This window comes from Hypomesus nipponensis, chromosome 9, assembly GCF_054491055.1.
Source record: "Hypomesus nipponensis isolate SF chromosome 9, ASM5449105v1, whole genome shotgun sequence".
Taxonomy (NCBI): domain Eukaryota; kingdom Metazoa; phylum Chordata; class Actinopteri; order Osmeriformes; family Osmeridae; genus Hypomesus; species Hypomesus nipponensis.
The window spans coordinates 14,789,769-14,814,967 of record NC_140369.1 but is presented as its reverse complement, the minus strand read 5'-3'; the positions used below and the strand labels follow the sequence as shown (position 1 = coordinate 14,814,967).

Below are 25,199 nucleotides of genomic sequence, written 5' to 3'. Positions count from 1 at the left end.
CGTTGCACTGGATTTAGCCGCATGTCCTCATAATTTATAGTCGGCTAATAATCGCTATCATTTGGACGGAGACAAGACGATGACGGCAGCTGCTGTCACTCCGCTCCATCATGAGTCCTGCGCGCCAGTGTGATTAGAGGAACAGGCAGACTTTTTTTGCCTTTGTGTATTTGTAAACATATTGCAGTTTACAATTCCTGTTTTCTACAGGATGCTTTTTTGAGATCAGGCTTGTATAGCTAGTTAGCTACTAGTCTACTTAATACATGATCTACAAGAGACATACTTGCAGCTATAGCTAGCTAGCGAGCTAGTATATCTTGCTATTTGTCTCCTAGAAGAAATAGAGGGATAGATGGAAGGTGACATGACAGACTTAGTGCATGTTAGGTATTTATTGCGAGTCTTACAATTCCAGACGCAGGCCAATAAGCCTTCATAATATTTATTAGATTACAGATCACACAATAGTCAAAATGTGTCAACTTTTGGATAAGGACAATATCCCCAGTAAAAATAATATAGATGCAGAATATTTCACTAATACTTAGTGGATTGTGGAATTGATATTGTCCCAGTATTCCACATGGCTAATTTTAGTTGCTAGATTTGTTTTTTTCGTTCTCTAGAAACTAGTATGAAATGAAGAATGATTGTGAAAACTCTTGACTTCCCCACCAAGTTATGAGAGTTTGTGGATAATAGGCTATTTTCACATTATTCTAACAGGAAGACAGCAAACCAGTTCCCCTTCACATCCCTGACACTGTAGCCAGTGGTTGCCTTGCATCTTCCAAGTGCTGCATGGTTTTCTGGTTTTGCTCTGTAACCCGCTGCAGTTTCTAACTGCTTCTGCTTGTGAGTCAGAACCTTAGTCATAACTCGCTCGGCACCCAGAGCCAGAGGCTTAGGGGTCACGGTAATCAAAGTACAACTGGAGGGTAGGCTATTTGCTCCTGCCTTGCTCAGGACCACATTAGCCCAGTAAGCAACCTCTCCTCTTGGCCCTCTAGGCACTACGTCTCAAAGACAGCACAAGGATAACCTGCTGTTGTTGTTGTTATTGTTGTGACAGTACTCCAGTATCCTAGGATGCAGCGTACATGGGGTTCTTTCAGAGTTTTTAGTGCACTGTGTGTTCCTTAACAACTTAATGTTGTTTCTGGCCTCTGGATTTATTCCACACAGTCATACTGCGACACATTGATTGTTATCGTTGGAGAGAAACCGCCGCTGTAGGACTTGTCCTCCACGTCGCCTCCTCCATACTGATGTGTCGAGACGTCCTCTGTTTGGATATTTCTGGAATGTTAACATTTTGCGCGGTTGAACATACATGCTAATGTAATTCTGCTTGAGCACATACGGCATTGAGAGCTGGAGGCCTATGACTCCCTATTTCTGGACAGTGCAGGGGAGGCAGGGGGGGTAGGGGAGGCAGGGGAGGCAGGGGGGGTAGGGGAGGCAGGGGAGGCAGGGGGGGGGGGGCAGGGGGCAGGGGAGGCAGGGGGGGGGGAGGCAGGGGGGGGGGGGGGCAGCGCGCAAGCAAAGTAATCCAACTGAGTCATTGGGGCTAATGATGCAATTATGGAGCTTTTCTGTGAACCTGCTGATCCCCCCTCCCACCATGTGTAGTAAATAGGGTTGCATGGGTTCTGCTATGGGATGCTGTAGTCATGTTTAAAACATTGCATGGATAGAGAATGCAGAGGATACTGCAGCCCCAAGCACTGGGGAGCGATGACATTCAGGCCTTATTTTTAATTTGGGCTCGGGACCACATTATCTAATAGTTCTCTTTACTGTAGCCAACATATACTTTCACTTTGGATTGAAGAGTATGGTGAAAGGCATTGGCCCAGACCTTTTATTCCACGTGATTACAGACTGAAGAACCCCTCCCATCCCTGTAAGGGATCTTGGTGGCGTTTTCGCTGCAGGATGAGAACGTTGGAGCTATTTTGGGACATATGACAGAAGGTAATTGCTAAGATTCATTCAGTTCACATCTAGAATGTTTTCCGAATGTACGGGGGTTAATGAGAAAAGTTGAACTCCGTCATCTGGCAGGGCTCTCATCACTGGATTAGTTATTCTGCCTGTGTGACGCGCTGCTCTGATCTCAGTGTTTCCATAAACAACATACATCAATGGCTATTTTGGACATACTCGTGGAACTGGAAATCACAACTCCTACAGTTCTGTTGCCAGCTGATTATGCATTGTTGAACAGGACATTCTTAATGCACAGGTTTTCCCTCAGGAACAGGTTTGCCATCAGGAACATTCTCAATGAGCAGGTTCTATCAGATCATGATTTTATTTTCCAATGAAATGCAGCCTGTTTTCAAGCTAGCCTTGTACAAGCCTACTTTCCCATTAACCTTCTGGTTAAATGCATGATTGGTGGCAAAGAACAATAGATTTCACTTGAGATAACTTGGAGCAGTTTTGTAGATTGAAGGTCGAGTTGGAGACAGTTAAATTCAAATTGAAGTTCTAGATCTATTTGCTGGTGGCTGAGTTTTAAAGTGTGTAAACTAAATTTTCTAAAACTGGTTGTTCCCATCCTTGATTGTGATTGGCTATATCACGTTCCATGCCATTGTAAAGCCAGCATAACCTCACAGGTTGTCCTCATAACATTCTTTAACATTCCATATTACTGCGCATTGACTATTTCAAATTGAAAAAGACGGCAAAGATGTCCATCTGGCTGTTGCGTGGCAACGATTTATGTAGGAACTATACTTTGGAGTAGAGGAAGAATGACGGTTTATTATTAAACTATTTAGTTTCTAATAGTTTTTATTGATGAAACCATATCAAATATTTGTAGTAACAGTTTTAGAAAAGCAATAAGCCCTGTGAGTCCGTGGTTTACGCTGATTTTAGAACAGGAAAGGGGGTTTTCGGCACTCCGCTTCGCTTCGTGCCTAAGTAAGGATTACGGATGAATTTAGGACAGGCCCTGTAATGTTCTTTTTCAGATGTTGCTGAGTAGTTTTGAAGTATTTTATGAATGCAGGCATGAATTCAACCAAGGTCTCCCAAATCAGAGAATGCTAACTGAAAGAAATCCTTGTTTCTTTGAGAACAGTACTATTTGATTGTGAAATCCAGCACTAGCCTCTCGGGTCTTATACAAGGTTATCATTATTGTATGTAAACCAAGGCTATCGAGACTCAGAGGAAGTCATTATTGTGTAAATAACCAGTGACTAGTTGTAACTCTAGAATTGAAAGATTGAGACACCTTGACTGTGATAGTTTCTCTTTCACACCATGGTCTGATGACACAGTATGAAACTGGTCACTGCTGCTGAAGCTCTGATCTAAACACTGTCAGGGACTGACACTGTTCTGCTGCGGTGTGGCTTCTGTGTTGTACAGGAGGTTATACACTCTAACGGCCTGGTAGCCCTGGACTAGTGGAGGGAGACCGGCCTGTATTGGGTTCTGTAGTGTCGGACTGGTGGAACCTCTCAGCACAAGGTCGGAACAGCTCTCTGAACCAGCTGGTCTCTGTGTTCACACCAGTAGTGCACATAAATATCACATTACAGGCCAAGGTTATGTCACCTTTCACCCCTGACTGTGTATTTGCTACAATGAGTTTGTAGTCACCAGCTATGTTTTCCCGTAGACAGAAAAGTGACTGTTTTCCCAAACGCCTTTAGGAGTATGCTTAGCATCTCATTTTGGTCTAATGGTAAAGCCGGCTCAGGGGTTTCATCCGTCATCATTGCTGGCTACGTACACCTGGCAGCACTGATGGCTGCACTGGAATGGATGGCCTGTTTAATAAGTGGCCAGCTGCTTGAGAGGGGGGCAAACCCTTAGCCTGGACACCTGCCAGGAGGAGAGACTGGAGTAGGAGCAGGGAAGAGAGGAGGAGGAGGAGAAGGAGGTGGAGAAGGAGGAGCAGGAGAAGGAGAAGCAGGAGGAGCAGGATGAGGAGGAGGAAGAGGAGAAGAAGGAGGAGCAGGATAAAGAGAAGCAGCAGGAGGAGGAGCAGGATAAGGAGAAGCAGGAGGAGGAGTTGGAGGAAGAGGAGTAGGAGCAGGATAAAGAGAAGCAGCAGGAGGAGGAGGAGACGGACGACGAGCAGCATAAGGAGAAGCAGGAGGGAGATGAGGAGGAGGAGCAGCAGCAGCAGCAGCAGGAGGAGGAGGAACAGAAGGAGGAGCAGGTGGTGCAGCAGAAGGAGCAGGAGGAGGAGGAGGAACAGAAGGAGGAGCAGGTGGAGCAGCAGAAGGAGCAGGAACGTAGCCATGCCTCTTCACATAGCTGTGTCTGGCTCAGCTCCAGAGAGAAACCTCATCTTTATCACACCTCACAGACTCCAGTCATGGACTGTACTGTACTCTCAGCTGGCCCCAAGAGGAGCCTCCAGGCTTGGGCCTACACACAGGAGGGTTAGGGCTAGGAGGATTCCCTGATATTTACCAGGTCCCCTCGTGTTTGTGGTGGAGACGCAGATAAGTGCTTACCCAGCTCAGTCCTGCGGGGTGCACGTTCAGCGGGCGACACGTCCTTTCCGTGGAGACAAACTGACGACCTCAGACGCGGTCATCAGTTTGATGAAAAGTAACGCTGCCCATCCGTCATCTCCTGATTGGTCAGACCAGTAGATAGATGAGCTTATAAAGTGGGCTTTGTGTCCGTCCTTCATTAATCATCTCAAATTGGACGGAGATGGAGCATTGAGTTGGACTCGTCCGTTTCCTTGGTGTTTTTAAGAGCCTGGTCCTGGTCAGGATCAGGGTGTGTCCAGGCCCTCCCTCAGGCTAGCCTACAGGGAAGGAGCTGGGGAGTGGGCCTGATGGCTGTCTGGGAGGTGGAGACTCCCCTGTGTGGGAACGTGTGTGTGTCTGTGTGTGTGGCACTGTGCATGTCTGTGTGAGACTTGTTGTGTGTGTGTGTGGGGGGGGGGGACTCAGTGGGTGTGTGTGTGTGTGTGTGTGTGTGTGTGTGTGTGTGTGTGTGGGGGGGGTTGACAGGGAGCTTGCTGACTCTGGCTCTGGTGATGTCGTGACCAGGCCGGAGCACACACAGAGAGAGAGAGGCCAAGAACATTGGTGCGCAACACTGAAGCTACAGCAACTTCCCTGGAGGCTGTGGGCTAACACACACACACACACACACACACACACACACACACTTCAGCGTACAATTACTAAATCAGAGGGGAAACTGAGCTGAATGCCACAGCCCTATAGAAATAGGCTAACTGACAAGATAAGAGTACACAACAGTGAACATGGTAACCATTACATTAGGCCCAATTGTTAAGGGGTTTCTAGGTCACATGTTTGTCATATCAGATTACGTTGTTGACCAACATTATTTGAACGCTATCACGGACGAGCCTAAACTATTTGCTGATGGCTTTCGAATAATATTTGTCAAGCTGAGTGATTGCACATTTGTCCCGGAAGTGTGTCTAACTGATGAAATGGACCACCAGGGTTTTTGTCCTTCTTGTAACACCATAGTTTCTTGGCAGATATGAAGCGTTGGTTTCACATTTGCAACTCGATCTGCAACGGGATAGCTTTGATATTCAAACGCCCAGCGTCTTCATCAAGACTTCCTTGTCACAACCTCTCAATTCAGCTCACCTTGTATAGCACCTCCTGGTTTATTTAATGGGGCCTTTGACGTCGTGTTCGTTGTGATGCCATTTGAAAGAAGTTGTTTGTGAGGACGTGTGTGTGTGAGGACGTGTGTGTGAGTACGTGAGAATAGCTCACTGGGTTATCCCCGTCTCTCTCATGAGTTGAAAGGAAGGGAAAAACCAGTGTTCTTATACGTTTGGGGTTAAGTCTGGCTTAATGGTACAGCAGTACAGTGAAGTTACGCAGTCTTTAGTTCCCCACTGGTTGAGAAGGTATCAGACATTGTCTGTCTGTGGTCCACTAATTACATTAATATTGGACTATCGTGCTTCCCGCTTCTCTCTCTCTCTCTCTCTCTCTCTCTCTCTCTCTCTCTCTCTCTCTCTCTCTCTCTCTCTCTCTCTCTCCTTCTGCTTTCACTGCATACATGCTTACTCTAGTGCTGACAGTGCTGTGGGAGCTGCATTGGTGTGTGTGTGTGTAACATTGAGCGAGATAGAGGGAGGGAGGGCGGGCGGGCGGGGCAGAAAGATAGGGGGAGAGAGAAGGAGGGAGGGGCATTGTCTTTAATGCATCTGTTCGCTCTTCTGTGGCTCTTACTGACTGCTAAAGGGTCACTCGTCACGCATTCATTCTCTCCCTCTCTCTGTCTCGTCTCTCTCCCTGTTCGTCTCGTCTCTCTCTCCCTCTCTCTCTCCTGTCCGTCTCTCTGCTCCAGCCCAGGCGCACACACACACGCTCACACGCGCTCACACACACGCTCACTCCTCAACCGGCTTCTCCGTCAGGCAGTCCTCGACACGGAGTGTACTGTAGTGAGGAGGCCGTTCACCAGTCCTGTCTGCCTTCCTCCTCCTCCTCTTCCTCTGTCCTCTCTGCCGGCCACCATCCCTTCTTCCTGTGGGGAACCTGGCTGCGCTCCACCATCCCAGCTCTCCGTCCTCCGTCCAAGCCCAGCTGAGGAGCGCTGCGTCAGGGAGCAACGGCCGTCTGAGGTGGGTGTTACAACATCATGACTGGGCTACGGCATCCCTGTCTCCACCCCCCCCCCCCCCTCTCTCTCTCTCTCTCTCTCTCTCTCTCTCTCTCTCTCTCTCTCTCTCTCTCTCTCTCTCTCCCTCTCCCAGTCCTCCCCTCTGTCATTGAGGGTCTGAAAGACTCATGTGCCGACGTGTGTTGTGGTCGCGAGCAGAGCAGGTGCCGTACTGGGTGATCCGGCGGTAGCGTTCACCGTTGCGGAACAGAGGGACCAGTATTTCTCGATCTCTCTCTCCCGCTTTCTCTGTCTCTCGTCGTCTTCTCACTGGGTTGCGTTCTTTCTTTCCCTCTTACCCTCCCACCCGCCTCTCTCACTGTGCCTTGTCTGTTGGAAGGCTGGTTTGTGTTATAGTGGTGGGTGGACTGCTGTTCTGTCTCTGTGTGTCTATATCTCTGTGTCTCTGCGTCTCTATCTCTGTGTCTCTGTCTCTGTGTCTCTATCCCTGTGTCTTTATCCCTGTGTCTTTATCCCTGTGTCTCTCTCTGTGTCTTTATCTCTGTGTCTGTATCTCTGTGTCACTGTCAGCCTCTTGCTCTCTGTCTCTCTCCTTCTGTCTCTCTGTCTCTCTCCTTCTGTCTCTGTCTCTCTTTCTGTCTCTCTCTTGCTGTCTCTCTCTCTGTCATGTTTTATGCATGCCCTGTCCTCTCAAATTCATTGGCCATGCCATAGGATTTATAAAGAACCTCCCTGAAATAGCCCTGCAGAATAGTTCACTGCATACTCACACACACACACACACACACAAACACTCACAAGGTGAGCGAGTTTCTCTCACCAGCTCTTGCTCCTCGGTGCTGCAGTGACCATCTGTTGCAGGCGGACGGTGTCTTCTTCATGCAACACCTCCCAGCTGTGGATCCCATATAACTGAACTGTTCCTCTAATGTTGTGATGAGTGGCGCTGAGATGTTGTGACAGTGAGTCAGTGTGAGAACCAGGCTCAGGCCCAGTCTGGCTGTGTTGACGCCCCGGCGAGGGAGCCCATACTGGGGCTTGAGCAGCAGGGTCCGTAGGCTAGCCAACCCTGGGTCCTGGTCCTGCCAGGGGAGGCTGGGGAGGCTGGACGCAGAGGTCTGGTTTGGTGCAGTCAGTTGTTGGATAAGCAGCAGTGGTGGAGGGCAGGGAGAGCAGGTCTCTGAGGTGCTGAGGTGACCTGAGGTACGTTCAGTGTGCCAGCACTGCAGTGTCACTGTTGTCGGGTGAAAATACACACCGCTTCTGGGCAGGGCACTGAAACACTGTTGGAACTGTGCACTGTCAATCTTCGATGATCTGCTGTGCTTTGTAGATGCGCTATTTGTCATTTTGGATGAAAGTGTCGGCGAAAGGAATGAAATGTTTTACCCCCGGTCCAAATGAAAACAGGAGCCTGAATTGGATCCTGCTGTGTTTCGTGTCCAGAGGTTCTCTTGTTGAGAATAACTTATGTGCACTTCCAATCCTTGATTATCTGTTGCACTTCCTTTTTGTGTGGCGTTTGAATTCAGACGTACAATGTGGAGGCTCCGTTCCATTAGTGACAAACTGACATTACCTGTATCCTTTGTCGATCGACCTTTTTGTTTCAATAACACAACAACGCTGAAGGACACCTGGAGATAATAAGGGATCTCCAGTGTTTGTGTTGGCGATGGCCCTCCAGACCCCCTGTGTGTGGCATCATGGGCTCTCTGCAGCGCTCGCCCTGTGTGGAAGCCCTCTGCCCTGCCTGGGAGGAGGCTGCTGTGTGCATGTTCCCCCCCCCTGGAGAGGTCCTTAAATGGAGCTATGGAATCATAGTCTAGCTGGCATCTACAGCCTGTTTAGCTTCATTAGTAACAGGGCCACGTGGACCCTCTCACACGAACGCACTCTCCCACCCACGCAAACACACCCACACACTGGCATACGCACGCACACATAGAAACTAAATGGCATACAGACACGAGCACGCGCACATTGAAACATAGCAAAGACACACCCACGAAAACACACACATGGGGGGGGGGGGGGGGGGGGGCATAAATAGCTAGGCAAAAGCTAACCTGGTTGCGTATACTGTAGACTCCTAGGTCACAGCTGAGCCCTACTGTATGTTGACCAGGTTATGTAAAATGTGTTTTATGCAGTGAGTTACGGGTTTGTGAAAAGACAGAAATGCACAAACAAGGTGTTTGCACACAGCTGTTTCATGAGCTGTTTCATGAGCTGTTTCATGAGCTGTTACATGAACTGTTACATGAACTGTTACATGAACTGTTACAGGAACTGTTGCAGAACTGCGGCAAGATGCTGTCACCATATCCTTCATTCACGTGAGCTCTGTAGATCTGTCTGGTTCATCACACAGAGGCCTGTTGTTTCTGCCAGATCAGATGGCTTCATTACAAATGAGCAGGAAGTGACCTCGTGTTTCCTGTGGCTAAACTCAGGTCAGGGGGCAGCACCGTGATGTGAGTAGTGTTTGTGACCAGAGGCTCTGACAGCTCTGGTTTTCGTTCGTCCTGTCTGTGTGATGGTGACTGGTGTCTCCGCTGCTTGTGTAGTAGATGATCCTGAACGGATAGAGGAGTCCTACCAGGAAAAGGTCGCTTTCTGATGTATTCTTTCTTTGTAACTGGTCATTTAGCATTTAAGTGTCATACAGGGGGATTTGAACCTGTGACCTCACAGTCTTCTGTCAAAGGCTCAACCACTGAGCTGTAGCCATCCCCAGTACAGTTGATGAGAGCCTGTGTTTGTACTGGAGAAAGTAGCCTAATGTAGAGGGGGGAGGGTTGACTAGATTAGGGTAGAACTTTATTGTTGCCTGGGGGGAGATTACACTGTTACAGGGGCATAACTGGCACAATACAAAATACAGCTCTGGGGCTTTCTATATTCCAGTGTGCCGGTCAGGTAATATGTCATTCACAGGAGAAGGTGGCCTGCTGTTGTACAGAAGATATAAACTGAGAGTGTCCGTTGGGTTTTAGCATTTTCACTCTCAACAACTTTCTCTTTCGTTCTCTCTATCTCCCTCTCTTCCTCCCCCCCTACACACACACACGCACACACACACACACAGGCTACTAAATCACCCAGACGGTGAGCGTCTCTCCGGATCTGTAATATTCTCCCATGAAGGCACTGCATGCCGTGGGCCCCGGTGGGCTAATAAAAAGCTTGATAGATTCCCTGTGATAAAGTGTTAGTGAAGATGCAGGTGGAGGGAGGGAGGGGAGGGGAGGGGAGGGCAGGGGAGGGCAGGGGAGGGGAGGGGAGGGGAGGGGAGGGGAGGGGAGGGGAGGGGAGGGGAGGGGAGGGGAGGGGAGGGGAGGGGAGGGGAGGGGAGGGGAGGGGAGGGGAGGGGGGGGGGTGACCAGGCTGAGCTCAGTGTGTTTACCCATCATGGGACTGACTCGAAATACTATCAAAGACACAGGTGAACAATACATGGGCCACATTGATTTCCATGATTGATTTGGAGGGTGCTGCGGTCGACCTGAAGCTGAAGTGCGCAACCTGGGCCTCACGTTGGCTCTCGTGAGGCGTTCTTAACCCTGCAGACCGTTTGAACACGATCTCACATGAGAGATCAAGCCCGGTGTTGTGCCAAGTAAACAGTGACTGGATACGGTCTTCTGTTTGAGCATTTGCTTGCCATTTTATTCATTTAGCAGACGCCTTTATCCAAAGCAACATACAAATAGTGCCGAAAGTACAGCCAAAAATCGAGGATCGGAAATGCTGGTCGGTGGTCAGAGTCAAGGAACCGTCTGAATTCACCAGGCATAGTGCACACTAACATCTCAGCTTCCATGGCTTGAGTGTTAACACAAAGCATGATAGTGTTTAGATGCTGCACATGAGCAGTAACCACATGTAAGTATGACCTTGTGTGTACCGGATACTAACCTCGCTGCAGCGTTATTGTGAGCTACGGTGTGTCGCTTCTTGTGTGACAGGAAATAATGGCGACGTGTTTGGTGTTAGGGGAGAGTTGTGTGTGCGTGTGTGCGTCTCTGTGTGAATTATGTGACACGGTGCAGTTTGTGATGCCAGAGTTATGAGGGGGGATCTTCTGTAGCTGCCCTGGTAGCTTCAGATTTGATTTGAAAGGCTTTAGTGTGGAGTAGCCCAGCTGTAGAGTGACTGGACTGCTGGCTGCTCTCTCTTACTTAAGGCAAGTTTATTCATTTGCAAAGAGCGAGGGAGAGAGAGGAATAAGATTAAAAGACGCAGCGAAGGAGACCACAAAACAAAAGGCTACAAACACAAGACATGTAATTAATAGTAGTTGACATCGTCTGATGAAGGTCTGTTCTCTGATATTCTGACTGTTCTGGTCTGGCACGTGACTGGAATGAGTCTGTGTGCTTGGCCACATCCCTCTCCCGTGGCCCAGCGTTCTGTGTACCCTAGCTGCAGGCTGGAGCAGCATAGCCCAGACCTACTGATACTACAAGCTGCTGCCTTGTCTACTGCCCTGTCTGTTGCCCTGTCTGTTGCCCTGCCTGTTGCCCTGCCCTGTTTACTTCCCTTTTTGTTGCCCTGGCTGTTGCCCTGCCCTGTCTACTGCCCTGCCCTGTTTGTTGCCCTGCCCTGTCTACTTCCCTCTCTGTTGCCCTTTCTGTTGCCCTGGCTGTTGCCCTGCCCTGTCTACTGCCCTGCCCTGTTTGTTGCCCTGCCCTGTCTACTTCCCTCTCTGTTGCCCTTTCTGTTGCCCTGGCTGTTGCCCTGCCCTGTCTACTGACCTGCCCTGTTTGTTGCCCTGCCCTGTCTGTTGCCCTGTCTGTTGCCCTGTTTACTGCCCTGCCTGCTGCCAGATGAACCTGTGCACTGAGGATACAGTACTAAAAATAGTGTCTAGATTTGGACATGTTTAAAGGTGAACAAAGGCACAGTGGATTCTGTCTGTCTAAGGAAGAAATAAGTAAAAAACAAACAACAAAAAAACACTTAATTATGTTGTGGAGAGAGAGACACACTCACACACACAGTCAGAAGGCAAGCAGAGGAGATAAGAGGAGGGAGTAGAGAGGACGGGGAGTGAGGGGGCGGGGCGGGGGAGGGGGGAAGGGGGCGGTTGGTGGGTAGCCTGACTTTTCTTGCTGAGTAAAGCTGTAGCTAACTGCTCTGCAGCTAGTCCCCGACCAATCACGACAAAGCTGCGTGACCAAACTCGCCAATAGGCTGGGCCTGCTTGCCTGATGCTGTATGTGGAGGTGAAGCTGGTGTGTGTGGAGCAAAAGGGAAGGTTCACTGTCGGTTTAATGCATGTGTGTAGAAGAGGGAAGGTGTCTGTGTGACCCTGTAGCCCACTCATGAGCTCTGCTGACTCATGGCTTTGGGGGCCGCCTGCCACCTGGGCTGTAAGGACTGGAAACTGAGAGACCAGGGTTGAGGCTGGGGGCTAGGGAAGGAGACCGGAGGCTGGGGGCTGAGGCTAGGGGATAAGGGCTGAGCCTGGGGTGGGGGAAGGGCTAGGGATGAGGGCTGGAGAGGAGGCTGAGGCTGAGACCTGAGGCAGCATGAGCCACATCAAACATGGAGACTGCAGCTGAGTGTCACACGGCTGACATGGAGGACTGAGGAGAACATGGAGATCTCTGCCTGACAGCCCTGGAGACGGCACACGGATGCTCACACACTGACAGTCATGAATGCTGATGGGATATTCACTGATCCGCACTCTCTCTCTCTTTTTCTCTCTCTTTTTCTCTCTCTTTCTCTCTCTCTCTCTCTCTTTCTCTCTCTTCTCTCTCTTTCTCTCTCTCTCTCTCTCTCTCTCTCTCTCTCTCTCTCTCTCTCTCTCTCTCTCTCTCTCTCTCTCTCTCTCTCTCTCTCTCTCTCTCTCTCTCTCTCTCTCTCACAGACTCACACACACACACACACACACACACACAATTCAATCACCCACTCAAATGCCTACCTCTGTAGAATCTGTGTGCCTACTCTTGCTATAGACATGGACGCCACCAAAATTCCTTTAAAGGACGTGGGCCTTGACCTGTAGACTTAAACCACACAGACAGGTTTACGTTTTCCCATTAGCATCTCACACAGTGTTCTGATCCATAACATGTCGTGACAGGCCTGTGTGTGTCCTCCTGTGTGTGAGGCTTGATGCAGATGGCAGGCTGTCCGTCTACACCTTAACACAGTACATGACACACACACACACACACACACACACTCTGTCAGTGATGCTGGAAACCGAAATAGCCTGGTAAACAAGTATTTGCCTCGCACTCCCACGTTGATTGTGTGTGACACAGGTTACGGGCAAGCCTGGGGCATGTGTGTGTGTTGGTGTTTGTGTCCTTGCACAGAGTTAAAGAAGCAGAATGACGTGAACCCTTTTCTGTGGAAAGGCTGCAGCAGTCTGTAAGATGGGTGGCATGCGGACGGACTATTAAAGTAGATCTGTCTGCATCAACTCCACCAGATCTTAATATCAACACGGGCCAGCCTGGGATTGGCAGCAATTGTGTGTCACACTGTACGATGAACAATCCAGAAGCTGACACAGCTGACAGCCATCACAGTCTACAGAGTGTGTGGGTGTGTGTGTGTGTGTGTTGTGGAGCACCAACCATGCGGCACGATAACGTCTTTAAACTCCCAACACTGACAGAAGCTTCTGGTTGAGCCTCCTAACGGCTCGTATTGACCAAACTGACCAACGAGCCAAGATGGCCGAACCGTGGCCTACGACCTGGTCCACCCCAATCAACATTTGTCTGTGATAGTACATTGATGATTGATGTCATAATGTCATACGGTCTGCAGAGGTCATAAGGTGAATTTTTTAAAATGTATTATCATCTCAGCTTAGGTCAACGATCACAGCCCACACACAAAGCATGCTCAAGGGGTTCTCTTGGGTTCTGTGTGTGTGTGACAGAGATAAAGAGAGAGTTCTGTTTTTTGTGTGTGTGTGTGACAGATGGAGAGAGAGGGAGACCCATCTTTATTGACTAGCCTCTGTCACACACACACACACACACACACGCACACTGAGGGTGTGTTGAACACTGAGCCAGTGCCTAGATACCTGGTAGGATACTGAGCAGCTAGTTTGGTGCCCGTGTCATGAGATCTGGCGATGGCTTCATGAGTGGAGGTCGACCCTGCCATAGCATCTGTGAGTCACGTGTGGACATGGATGTAAGTAGACAGATGGCACCCAGTCTATTGACTTTATTCATGCCTTGGGGGATTGTATTCACAGTGTGTGTTTGTGTGTCTGCGTGTGCTGTGTGTCTCTGTGTGACTTGTGTCTATTTGTGTAGGTGGGTGTGTGTGTGCTTCCCTGGCCTGTGTGGCTAGCTGTGCTGAGAAGGATGCTGTAGCTAGGCTAGGCTTGGCTAGGCTAGGCTAGGCTAGGCTAGGCTAGGCTAGGCTAGGCTAGGCTAGGCTTGGCTTGGCTTGGCTAGGCTTGGCTAGGCTTGGCTAGGCTTCCACCGGTGGACTGTCACCGTGCCCTGGTCTCCCAGCTGATACAGAGAGGGCCCATCCTTCCACCGCTGCCCCCCCCATGCCTCCTGGGTGACTCACAGGGCCCCTGGCAGACTGGAAGACTGGCACCGCGATGCCAGGCAATTCTTCAGGGCTTTGGTGCCATTTCAGAAGTACAGTATGCAGCAGGACAGGAATAGACTCACTGGTGTGGGTTTTCACGTGCGTAGATGTTCGACAATGTGTGTTTGTTTGTGTTTGTGCGTGCATTCGTACAGTACTGTCCCTATGGCATTGCCTAATTGGACTACCCTGTGCATCAAGAGTCATGTTTATTCATCCCATTACAACACACACACACACACACCCTGCTGTAGCGTTGGGCCTCCCTGCTTTCTCATCAGGATTGTGAGCAGCCGTTGCCTAGTCAGCTTTTTGTTTCTACACCTTCAGCTGCAGTTTCTCTTGCTCTCTCTGACTTCTTTACATCCACCCCTCCCTTCTCACTGTTCACACACTGTGCGAGTGTGTGAATATGTGTGCGTTGGTCCGGCTGTGTATGTATACAGTATGTGTCTTTGCGTGCGTCTGTCTGTGTACCTGTGTGTATGCGTCTGTGTGTGTGTGTATCTCTCTGTGTGCGTTTGTCAGCCTGTCTTTGTGTGTGTGTGAACATTGTCCAGTCACCGCAGGCAGTTGCTCGGGGGCGGTAAGAGACTCACTCAGAGCAATGGGAGCCCCGTACTGCATTTGCGCCAGATTTCATTAGGAATTCTGGACCATTCTCTCCGTTTCCCCCTCAGCTAGCAATGGCATCCATCACAGCCGCGTGGTAGCAACCTGAGGGAGATTCTCTTCCTTATCGCTGGCGCAGAGCTGGCTAGCAACGGCTCGCGTAGAGGACAACAGGACGAGGCAGGAGAGGGAGGGAGAGAGAGAGAGAGAGAGAGAGTAAGTGAGAAAAGAAAAAAACCTACATTCTGCTGTGAATTATTGAGGAGGGCCGTGTTTAAGAGACGGCTGTGTAATTGTATAAATAGAAATGCAGCAGTAGAAGGCGTGGAGTCTATCAGAAGTATCTGCCGCAGTGGCTCTCTGCCTCCCTTCCTTCCTGCTGGCTTCCTTCCTGCCTCTCTGCCTCCCTTCCTGCATCTCTGCCTCCCTCCCTTCCTTTCTGGCTCCCTTGCTCCCTCCCTCCCTCCCTCCCTCCCTTGCTCCCTCCCTCCCTCCCTCCCTTGCTCCCTCCCTCCCTCCCTCCCTTGCTCCCTCCCTCCCTCCCTCCCTCCCTCCCTCCCTCCCTCCCTCCCTCCCTCCCTCCCTCCCTCCCTCCCTCCCTCCCTCCCTCCCTCCCTCCCTCCCTCCCTCCCTCCCTCCCTCCCTCCCTCCCTCCCTCCCTCCCTCCCTCCCTCCCTCCCTCCCTCCCTCCCTCCCTCCCTCCCTGCTGTCCTCTTTCCTTCCACTCCGCCTCCCTACCTCTTTCCCTCCTTCCATGCCTGTATTCCCCAAGAACCCTAGCTGACTCTTCTTGTACTCCAACCTGCACAACTTTAAGAGGAACGATGCCCATTATGTCCGATCCCCCCGATCATTATTGGTGTATTAGTGCAGCAAAGAGTAGGGAACATATTCTTCAATAGATAGGGGACTAGGCAGTCTAGTAACCTCTCTCCTCCTTCTCCATCTTCCTGTGAAAGTCAAGTTTGTTTGAGATGTCATATGCGAGAGTCTTATGTAACAGGGTCAGAGCCTTTGTAATAAGTTCTGTATCCAGGTCCCTCGAGAGTATAGCCCTGCCAAAGCCAGGCCCAAGCCTTAACTGCAGCCCCAGCCCTAGCCCCAGCTCTAGCCCTAGCTTTAGCCCCAACTCCAGCCTCAGCTCTTCCTCTCTCTCGGACGGCCAGATTTAGATTTATTGATCCCTCTAGCCTGTCCCGTATCAGTGTGCGAAAGATATTTATATATCACCTCTGGGGCTTCTGCTAACCCTGCAGAATCTAATCTCCCTAGTCTCCCATGTCCCCTCCCTCCCATGTCCCCTCCCTCCCTGCGCCCCTCCCTCCCTCCCTGCGCCCCTCCCTCCCTCCTTTTACTTTCTCTTTTACTTTCTGTCTCACCGTCTCAGTCCGCTCTCGCCCCTCCCCCCTCCATCACCCCTTTTTCACTTGCTCTCTAACTTCATCTGTTGCCTTTGCTGCAGTGCGTGCAGGGCAGTGTGCTGCAGGAGCGGGGAGGTTGACAGTGTGTCTCTCTGCCCGGAGGCAGCTGAAACTGGGTCCAGGGGTATCAAGCACCACACTGTGGACCGGGACACTGTGGACCGGGACACTGTGTTAGTGTGTGGCTAAAGTGGTTAGCATGATTAGCGTGGCTAGCGTGGTTCGAAGGTCTCTCTAAAGGTTTATGGCACATATCGTGTTTTGACATCTGTCAACAGCTGGAAGGTTCTTCCTTACGCCTGTCAAAATAAAGACAAACCCATAACAAAAAAACAAACAAAACTTAAACAAAACTGAAAATTGTATTCAACACAAAACTGCATTATGGCTACCTTTTCATCGTGGCTATTACATAAGCATTAGGATCCAGGCTTTGTTGCTATGGTGAGCGTGTTTACATCTACAGACTGTGTTGAGCAGACACGGGTTAGGCATGCTCCGGGCTGCATTGCCCTCAGCTTTGTACCACCACAACCCTCCCACCTTACTCCTCGGCAGACAGACAGGCAGACAGGCAGACAGGCAGGCAGGCAGGCAGGCAGGCAGGCAGGCAGGCAGGCAGGCAGGCAGGCAGGCAGACAGGCAGACAGACAGGCACAGGGTGTAAGTGTGAAGCTGCCGACATGAAAACTCACACTATTTCTAACATCACACCCGCCTTTCTCTCATGTCTCTCCCTCTTTCGTTCTTCTTTCTCTCATTTTGTCTCTTTTTCTCTCCTTACTGTATGTCTTGCTTCCTCAGTTGCTGGAGTGGGTGGTTGGGGGGTGGGGGTGTAGAAACAAAGACAAAGTGGTGGAGAGGAGTTTCCTGTCGCTGCTGCAGTGAGTGTGTGTGTCCTGCTCTGAAGTACAGTGTGTGTTTCCTCCCTGCAGTGCTGCTGGCACAGGCTTCCTTCAGACTGCAGTCACTGCCTGAGGTTAGCTAGCCTAGCCTAGCCTAGCCTAGCCTAGCCTAGCCTAGCCTAGCCACGCTGTACCATGGCACTGGATTGAGGTTAACTAGCCTAGCTAGTTGCCATGGCAGTGCACTTAGCCCACAAAACCCCTCCTGAGATGTTGAATGAGAAGTGACCATGTAGCCTAACTTGAATGCAACTCGACTATTAACTTTTAGAAAAGTGACATTTATGGGATTTTTTTTATTTTTATGAATGTTATTTATTCAGTGGACCCAAACACTGTGTCAGTATATTAAACATGAAACTGCATAGCTGTATAGTCTCAGTAAGAGGTCCTAGCTAAATGCTGGTTTGATATAACTGTTGAACACATTATTTGTGTTGTCTATAGCAGTTATTGTGTGGGTGCTGGTTAGTATTGCTTGCCCTGTGTGCGTGAGGGAGCATGTTACACGTTTGACGTGAGCAATTTCCTGTAAGTCGACAGGAAAACAACCAATCGGCTGACTCATATATCTTCTAACAGCAGGTTCATCTTTAACCTGCCAATGCAGGCAACCTGCTGGCACTGTTTGACACACACACACACACACACACGCACACAGACGCACACAGACGCACACAGACGCACAGGCACAAACACCCCATGGCAATGATTCATGACCTGCCTAAGACGTATGACAAAGTATGTCCCCGCCTCCCTGCCTTTAGCTCTACAGGTTAACACACATGCCAGGCTACATTTACAAGATCTAAACGGATTTGATCTTCAGGACTATTATCATCTGTAGTGATTTTGTGTTTCTAGATTGTTCTGTCTGACAGTGGAGCTCGTAGCTGTTTGTGCTGCAAATTGGGAACAAAAGAGGAGTGTCACAAGTATGGCTATGGTATAAATAGGCTACTTATGCAAATTGCTTTGATGGGTCTTTTTTTCCTCTCCTGGCAACGGATGACCTGCGCTGGTGCTGTAATCAAGGGCTCTCCAGGTCCTATCAAAGAGGAGGCCGTCCTAACACACGTGCACACACACACACACACACACACTCTGACATGCACGTGCACACACGCATACTCATGCTCTTTCACCCAGACGCACACACACACACGCACTCAAGTTGGCCATACGAGGCTCTGGTGCACTAGCGACGATACTACCATCTTAATGATTAACCGTGCAGAAGCAGCCGTCTTGACGGCAGTCATTGATGAAGCAGGCTTCCTAAGCTGCACCTACAGCTAAGCTCCTCCTCCTGACCTCTCCCGGTCCTCGAATGACCTTCAGGGCTTCCTGTCCAACATGCTCGGCTGAGCCAACGACAGGAAGCCTGATTAAACGTTTGACCTTCACTCTCTGGGGTCAACCTCAGTTCTAATGGTCAACATCCCAAGGAGATGAGGACCATAGATCCTCCTTGTCTCGTCGAGTTCATCTTCAGTGATGTGAGAAGGTAGAGAGCTTGGTTGAGAGCAAAACTACCAGAACATCTGATGTATTTTCTCATTCCAAGGACCTGTGTTCTGCGTGTTTCAGATACAGTATCAGTACTGGGCTCTGAGCCTGGCTTGTGTACTCTACTATACTGTTCTGTGACATACTCGACCCTGGTTCACTCTGGTGTGCTTTGCTGTTCTGCGCTCTAATAGGATGCTCTGACTGTGCTCTGTTCTGCTTCTCTGTTTCCTGCTCCAGTCGTGCCTGCCGCTTCCCTCCCTGCTCCCCTGCCTCCCTTTCTGCCTCCCTCTCTTTTCTCTCTCCGTCCCCCTCTCTGCCTTTCTCTGTCCATCTCTGTCTCCCTCCCACCATGCCTCCCTCCCTGCCTCCCTCTCACCCTGCCTTCCTCCCTGCCTCCCTCCCACCCTGCCAGGAGCTACCGCATCGATGCGGTCAGCAGCACAGTAGCACTACAGAGGAGAACACAGCAGAACAGAGAACACAGCAGAACAGAGAACACAGCAGAACAGAGAACACAGCAGAACAGAGAACACAGCAGAACAGAGAACACAGCAGAACAGAGAACACAGCACAGCGCAGAAGAACAGTACAGATCAGAACCAAGGAGAATAAAGTACAACAGAGCAGAGGAGAACACTGCAGTAGACCACACTACTGCAGAACAACGGAACACCTCAGAGAACACAGCATGGCAGTGCATAGTAGAACAGAACAGACCATAACAGTACAGAACAGAGTAGAATGTTACAGAAGATAGTAGAATAACACAGAACAGTACAGAACAGAAGAGAGCAAAGTTATTCAGAACAGATGAAAAATATAGCAGAGCTCATCAAAGTTCAACACAGCTGAACACAGCAGTTAGCCTCACTGAAGCCCAGCTGTCAAAAAGTAGCTAGCGTGAACACAGGACACAAACAGATCTGCCCTCCCAGCCACATTAACACTTCCAAGGGGGAAGGAAATAAATGTGTGCTGAGCATGGAAATGATTCGTATCCGGCTTCATGCTGCGTGGATGTCGAGTTCGAACACCCTCACAGTTCCATTTGATTCATTTCGCCGATGCCGTTATTCAAAACAACGTACAAATAGTGCAAGGTATATTCGTTGAAATGGTACAAAGTGTATTCACCACCAGGTAGCTGAACACACCTGCTCAGCTATGGGCCTGCCATGGATACACTAAGGGCAGGGCCTGGTGCCAAGGCACTGTGCTTTGAAAAACAACTGTTCTTCAACACTTGAAGCTTAGATTCAGCAAACCAGTCGCACGGTGCCTCATTCCTGACCCCACGACCTTCCAAACATCTGTGACAACCACCGCTTCAACCTCATTTGGGCATAGGCATAGCTCGGTTCGAGAAATCTCGGGTTCAAATCCCCCGCTCTGAGTTGTTTCTGTGGATGAAAGCATATCAAGACATTATTATTCATTCAAAGAACCCATCGCTGGTTGACTCGAGCTCGTTTCGAGGCGTGCCGTACAACCGCTTGTCTCAGTAAACGTTGATGGACACCATCATCGTCCTCCTCCTCCTCCTCGTCATCATGACCAGGAGATGGGCTTTTCTGTGGCGTGAGGTGATTGAGATTCCAGGGGGCGTAAATCGAGTCCTCGGTGCGTGGCGTGTCTCTGACACCTCGTTCCAGCGTGGCTGATTGATGTCGGGAGAAAGTCACCTTCACGTCCGTCGTTACGGCGTCCATTACCAGCCGCCGTATTGGCAGCGCTTCTCACGTGCACTCGGCTCAGTGAAATATGAAAGAGGGGCGGTCAGAGAGATGCCGGCCTGCCAGCGACGACCCCATTCGTCTTGCTCACTTACACGCGCTGAGGGTCAGCAGTGCTGACCTTCTCTCCCACTCCCACACGCAGGGACATAGAGTGTAACTGTGCGGCGTTGCTAGTGTAGATGTTAGGCAACAGCTACTCGGAGAGTGATAAAAATGATCTCCTCACCTTTCATTCCGCCTTCCCTGCCTCCATGCCGTCCCTGTGATACTGCCCTCCAGCCCCCCCATCCCTCCATCCCTCCATCCCTACCTCCCTCCCTCCAGCTCCCTCCCTTCCTCCTTCCATCCCTCCATCCCTACCTCCCTCCCTCCAGCTCCCTCCCTTCCTCCTTCCATCCCTCCATCCCTACCTCCCTTCCTCCTTCCATCCCTCCTTCCCTCCATCCCTACCTCCCTCCCTCCAGCTCCCTCCCTTCCTCCTTCCATCCCTCCCTCCCTCCAGCTCCCTCCCTTCCTCCTTCCATCCCTCCATCCCTCCATCCCTCCCTCCCTCCCTCCAGCTCCCTCCCTTCCTCCTTCCATCCCTCCTTCCCTCCATCCCTACCTCCCTCCCTCCAGCTCCCTCCCTTCCTCCTTCCATCCCTCCATCCCTACCTCCCTTCCTCCTTCCATCCCTCCATCCCTACCTCCCTCCCTCCAGCTCCCTCCCTTCCTCCTTCCATCCCTCCATCCCTCCATCCCTACCTCCCTCCCTCCAGCTCCCTCCCTTCCTCCTTCCATCCCTCCATCCCTCCATCCCTACCTCCCTCCCTCCAGCTCCCTCCCTTCCTCCTTCCATCCCTCCATCCCTACCTCCCTCCCTCCAGCTCCCTCCCTTCCTCCTTCCATCCCTCCATCCCTCCATCCCTACCTCCCTCCCTCCAGCTCCCTCCCTTCCTCCTTCCATCCCTCCATCCCTCCATCCCTACCTCCCTCCCTCCAGCTCCCTCCCTTCCTCCTTCCATCCCTCCATCCCTACCTCCCTTCCTCCTTCCATCCCTCCATCCCTCCATCCCTACCTCCCTCCCTCCAGCTCCCTCCCTTCCTCCTTCCATCCCTCCATCCCTCCATCCCTACCTCCCTCCCTCCAGCTCCCTCCCTTCCTCCTTCCATCCCTCCATCCCTCCATCCCTACCTCCCTCCCTCCAGCTCCCTCCCTTCCTCCTTCCATCCCTCCATCCCTCCATCCCTACCTCCCTCCCTCCAGCTCCCTCCCTTCCTCCTTCCATCCCTCCATCCCTCCATCCCTACCTCCCTCCCTCCAGCTCCCTCCCTTCCTCCTTCCATCCCTCCATCCCTCCATCCCTACCTCCCTCCCTCCAGCTCCCTCCCTTCCTCCTTCCATCCCTCCATCCCTACCTCCCTCCCTCCAGCTCCCTCCCTTCCTCCTTCCATCCCTCCTTCCCTCCATCCCTACCTCCCTCCCTCCAGCTCCCTCCCTTCCTCCTTCCATCCCTCCCTCCCTCCAGCTCCCTCCCTTCCTCCTTCCATCCCTCCATCCCTCCCTCCCTCCCTCCAGCTCCCTCCCTTCCTCCTTCCATCCCTCCATCCCTCCATCCCTACCTCCCTCCCTCCAGCTCCCTCCCTTCCTCCTTCCATCCCTCCATCCCTCCATCCCTACCTCCCTCCCTCCAGCTCCCTCCCTTCCTCCTTCCATCCCTCCATCCCTCCATCCCTACCTCCCTCCCTCCAGCTCCCTCCCTTCCTCCTTCCATCCCTCCATCCCTCCATCCCTACCTCCCTCCCTCCAGCTCCCTCCCTTCCTCCTTCCATCCCTCCATCCCTACCTCCCTCCCTCCAGCTCCCTCCCTTCCTCCTTCCATCCCTCCTTCCCTCCATCCCTACCTCCCTCCCTCCAGCTCCCTCCCTTCCTCCTTCCATCCCTCCCTCCCTCCAGCTCCCTCCCTTCCTCCTTCCATCCCTCCATCCCTCCCTCCCTCCCTCCAGCTCCCTCCCTTCCTCCTTCCATCCCTCCATCCCTCCATCCCTACCTCCCTCCCTCCAGCTCCCTCCCTTCCTCCTTCCATCCCTCCATCCCTCCATCCCTACCTCCCTCCCTCCAGCTCCCTCCCTTCCTCCTTCCATCCCTCCATCCCTCCATCCCTACCTCCCTCCCTCCAGCTCCCTCCCTTCCTCCTTCCATCCCTCCATCCCTCCATCCCTACCTCCCTCCCTCCAGCTCCCTCCCTTCCTCCTTCCATCCCTCCATCCCTCCATCCCTACCTCCCTCCCTCCAGCTCCCTCCCTTCCTCCTTCCATCCCTCCATCCCTACCTCCCTCCCTCCAGCTCCCTCCCTTCCTCCTTCCATCCCTCCTTCCCTCCATCCCTACCTCCCTCCCTCCAGCTCCCTCCCTTCCTCCTTCCATCCCTCCCTCCCTCCAGCTCCCTCCCTTCCTCCTTCCATCCCTCCATCCCTCCCTCCCTCCCTCCCTCCAGCTCCCTCCCTTCCTCCTTCCATCCCTCCATCCCTCCATCCCTACCTCCCTCCCTCCAGCTCCCTCCCTTCCTCCTTCCATCCCTCCTTCCCTCCATCCCTACCTCCCTCCCTCCAGCTCCCTCCCTTCCTCCTTCCATCCCTCCTTCCCTCCACTCCCACAGCCCTCCTCCCACCCGTGCCACTGTCCATTTCTTCTCCTCTTTTCGGCCCTCTAATCCTCTTCAGCAGTGCCCTGCTTTTTGGGCAAAAAACTTTTGAATTATTCATAGAAAGAAGTTGCTCCGAGCAACACACACACACACATTTTGTCCAGACAAAGTGTGTGTGCACACTGCATGGAAAGGATAGCAAGGTGTGAGGACTGTGTGTGTGCGCGTGTGTGTGTGTGCGTGTGTATGTGTGAATATCTGCATGCGTGTGTCTGCGTCTGTCGGTGGGAATGCGTGTGTGTGTGTGCGTTTGTGTGCAAATCGTGTGTAAGTAGGCCACGGCATTGCGGTCTGTGATTATTCCAGAGATAATAGCTCTGTTGGACGTAGGATCTGGCTGTGCAAGAGTTAACCTCCTCCAGCAACCTGCCTGAGACCGTGGTCTCATCAGTCTCGTGAAGTCTGCTGTCCTGTACATGGAGAGATGCCGCCACCTAGTGGACTGTTTCAGCGTCGTCATCGTGGTTCTGCGTCTTGAAAAGGGGACCTTGCGTTACAAAACCAAATGAGAGTGCACTGTTGTTGTTGATGTTCTTCTTAGTGAGGTGTCGATGAGCTCCCCTCACCGCAAGGTATGTCTTGTAAGTGTATGTCGGTCGCTGGATTTGTTTGTTGGTTTGAGATGAACATTTGTCTGGTACAGCCTGTGGTCTGTGTCTCGGAATCTTCGTGCATGCGCCGTCTCTGGAGGAGAGGATCTCTCCATGAACCGCTCGCCCCTGGGTCGCTCTGAGAGAATGCCGTCTGTCTCTCTGAGAGAATGCCGTCTGTCTCTCTGAGAGAATGCCGTCTGTCTCTCTGAGAGAATGCCGTCTGTCTCACTTTGAGAGAATGCCGTCTGTCTCTCTGAGAGAATGCCGTCTGTCTCTCTGAGAGAATGCCGTCTGTCTCACTTTGAGAGAATGCCGTCTGTCTCTCTTGAGAGAATGCCGTCTGTCTCTCTTGAGAGAATGCCGTCTGTCTCTCTTGAGAGAATGCCGTCTGTCTCTCTGAAAGAATGCCGTCTGTCTCTCTTGAGAGAAGGCTGTCTGTCTCTCTGAGAGAATACCGTCTTTCCTTGTCCTCTCCGCGTGCACCTGTGAAGCCCTCTGTGAAATTTCTTGGAAACATATTTTTTTATATGTATAAATACAATTGTACTTGAATTGATTTGACCCTCTAGAGCTGCTGACTGCTGAGAGAGAGCTGCCCCCGTTGTCCCGGCGACAGAGACCCCCTCCCCCCGTCAGGCTGGCCCCTGACCCCTGACTCCTTCCTCATGTATCCTGAATCGACCACAGACTCTCCTGCCCGCCTCTCCCTGCGTCAGACCGGCTCACCTGGCATGATCTACAGGTGAGGCCACAAGCAGAGCTGTGCTCTGTCACTCTCTCTCTCTCTCTCTCTCTCTCTCTCTCTCTATCTCTCTCTCTTTGCCTCTCTCTCTCTATCTCTCTCTCTCATCCTATCCTCCCCCCTCTCCTGGGGACAGGGTGCATGGATCAGCAGCAGTGGAAACACCAGTCTCAGTCACAGTACATCCTGCATTGCTGCCTGTGGCCAACAGGTGGCGCCACCCATCCTTCTCTTCTCCAATCTCTGGTGTCTGTAGTAGCGCCACAGTGAGTTCTCCATGGATCACTACATCACTGTGAAGCCTTTGGTCTGAGTTTAGCACAGAGGTTACAGCTCTCACAAAGTGGATTTAGTGTTTTCGGATACGTCTCCAATCCTCCAAATCCTTCTGAACCAAGACAGAGCAGTGAATTTGTGCAAAGTGAATGAGTGGTTTAACTACTGTATACATGGATGTTTAATGGCCAGTCAAGCTTGGATCTGTTTGGGTTCTGGTCTGCTGAGTGTTGGCGGTACATGCCTGAGGACCAGGCTCACCAGGAGCCCCTAGTGTGTGAGGACAGAGACCAGGCAGTGTTCACCCCAGACTGGCCCTCCTCTCTGGGCCTGGTCTGCTTCCTTACAAGCCTGTCTGGCCTTCACTGAGTCTTGTCTGAGAAGCTTGTGTCTGAGCTTCTCTGAGCTTCTTTCCATCTCTGCTGTTCATGTCCCGGTTTCTTTCTTCACTGTCTCTGCCTTGTGTGTTTGTGTGTGTGCCTGAAGGGAGTGTGTTTGTGTGTGTGTGCCT

General features: G+C 51.5%; 1 protein-coding gene across 5 annotated transcripts in view; it reads left to right on the top strand.

The window, feature by feature from the left end:
- kcnab2a (potassium voltage-gated channel subfamily A regulatory beta subunit 2a) overlaps positions 1-25,199 on the top strand; it is a 76,627-nt gene that overhangs the window by 395 nt on the left and 51,033 nt on the right. For 2 of the 5 annotated variants that reach the window (XM_084706064.1, XM_084706059.1), the window contains exons 2-3: positions 6,554-6,616; positions 24,240-24,412. In XM_084706064.1, the coding sequence (XP_084562190.1) occupies positions 24,336-24,412 (77 nt within the window). In that variant the 5' untranslated portion in view covers positions 6,554-6,616; positions 24,240-24,335. Of the gene's footprint in view, positions 1-6,230; positions 6,617-24,239; positions 24,413-25,199 lie in introns of those variants that run through there. The other 3 variants (XM_084706060.1, XM_084706061.1, XM_084706062.1) reach the window with 3 other exon arrangements.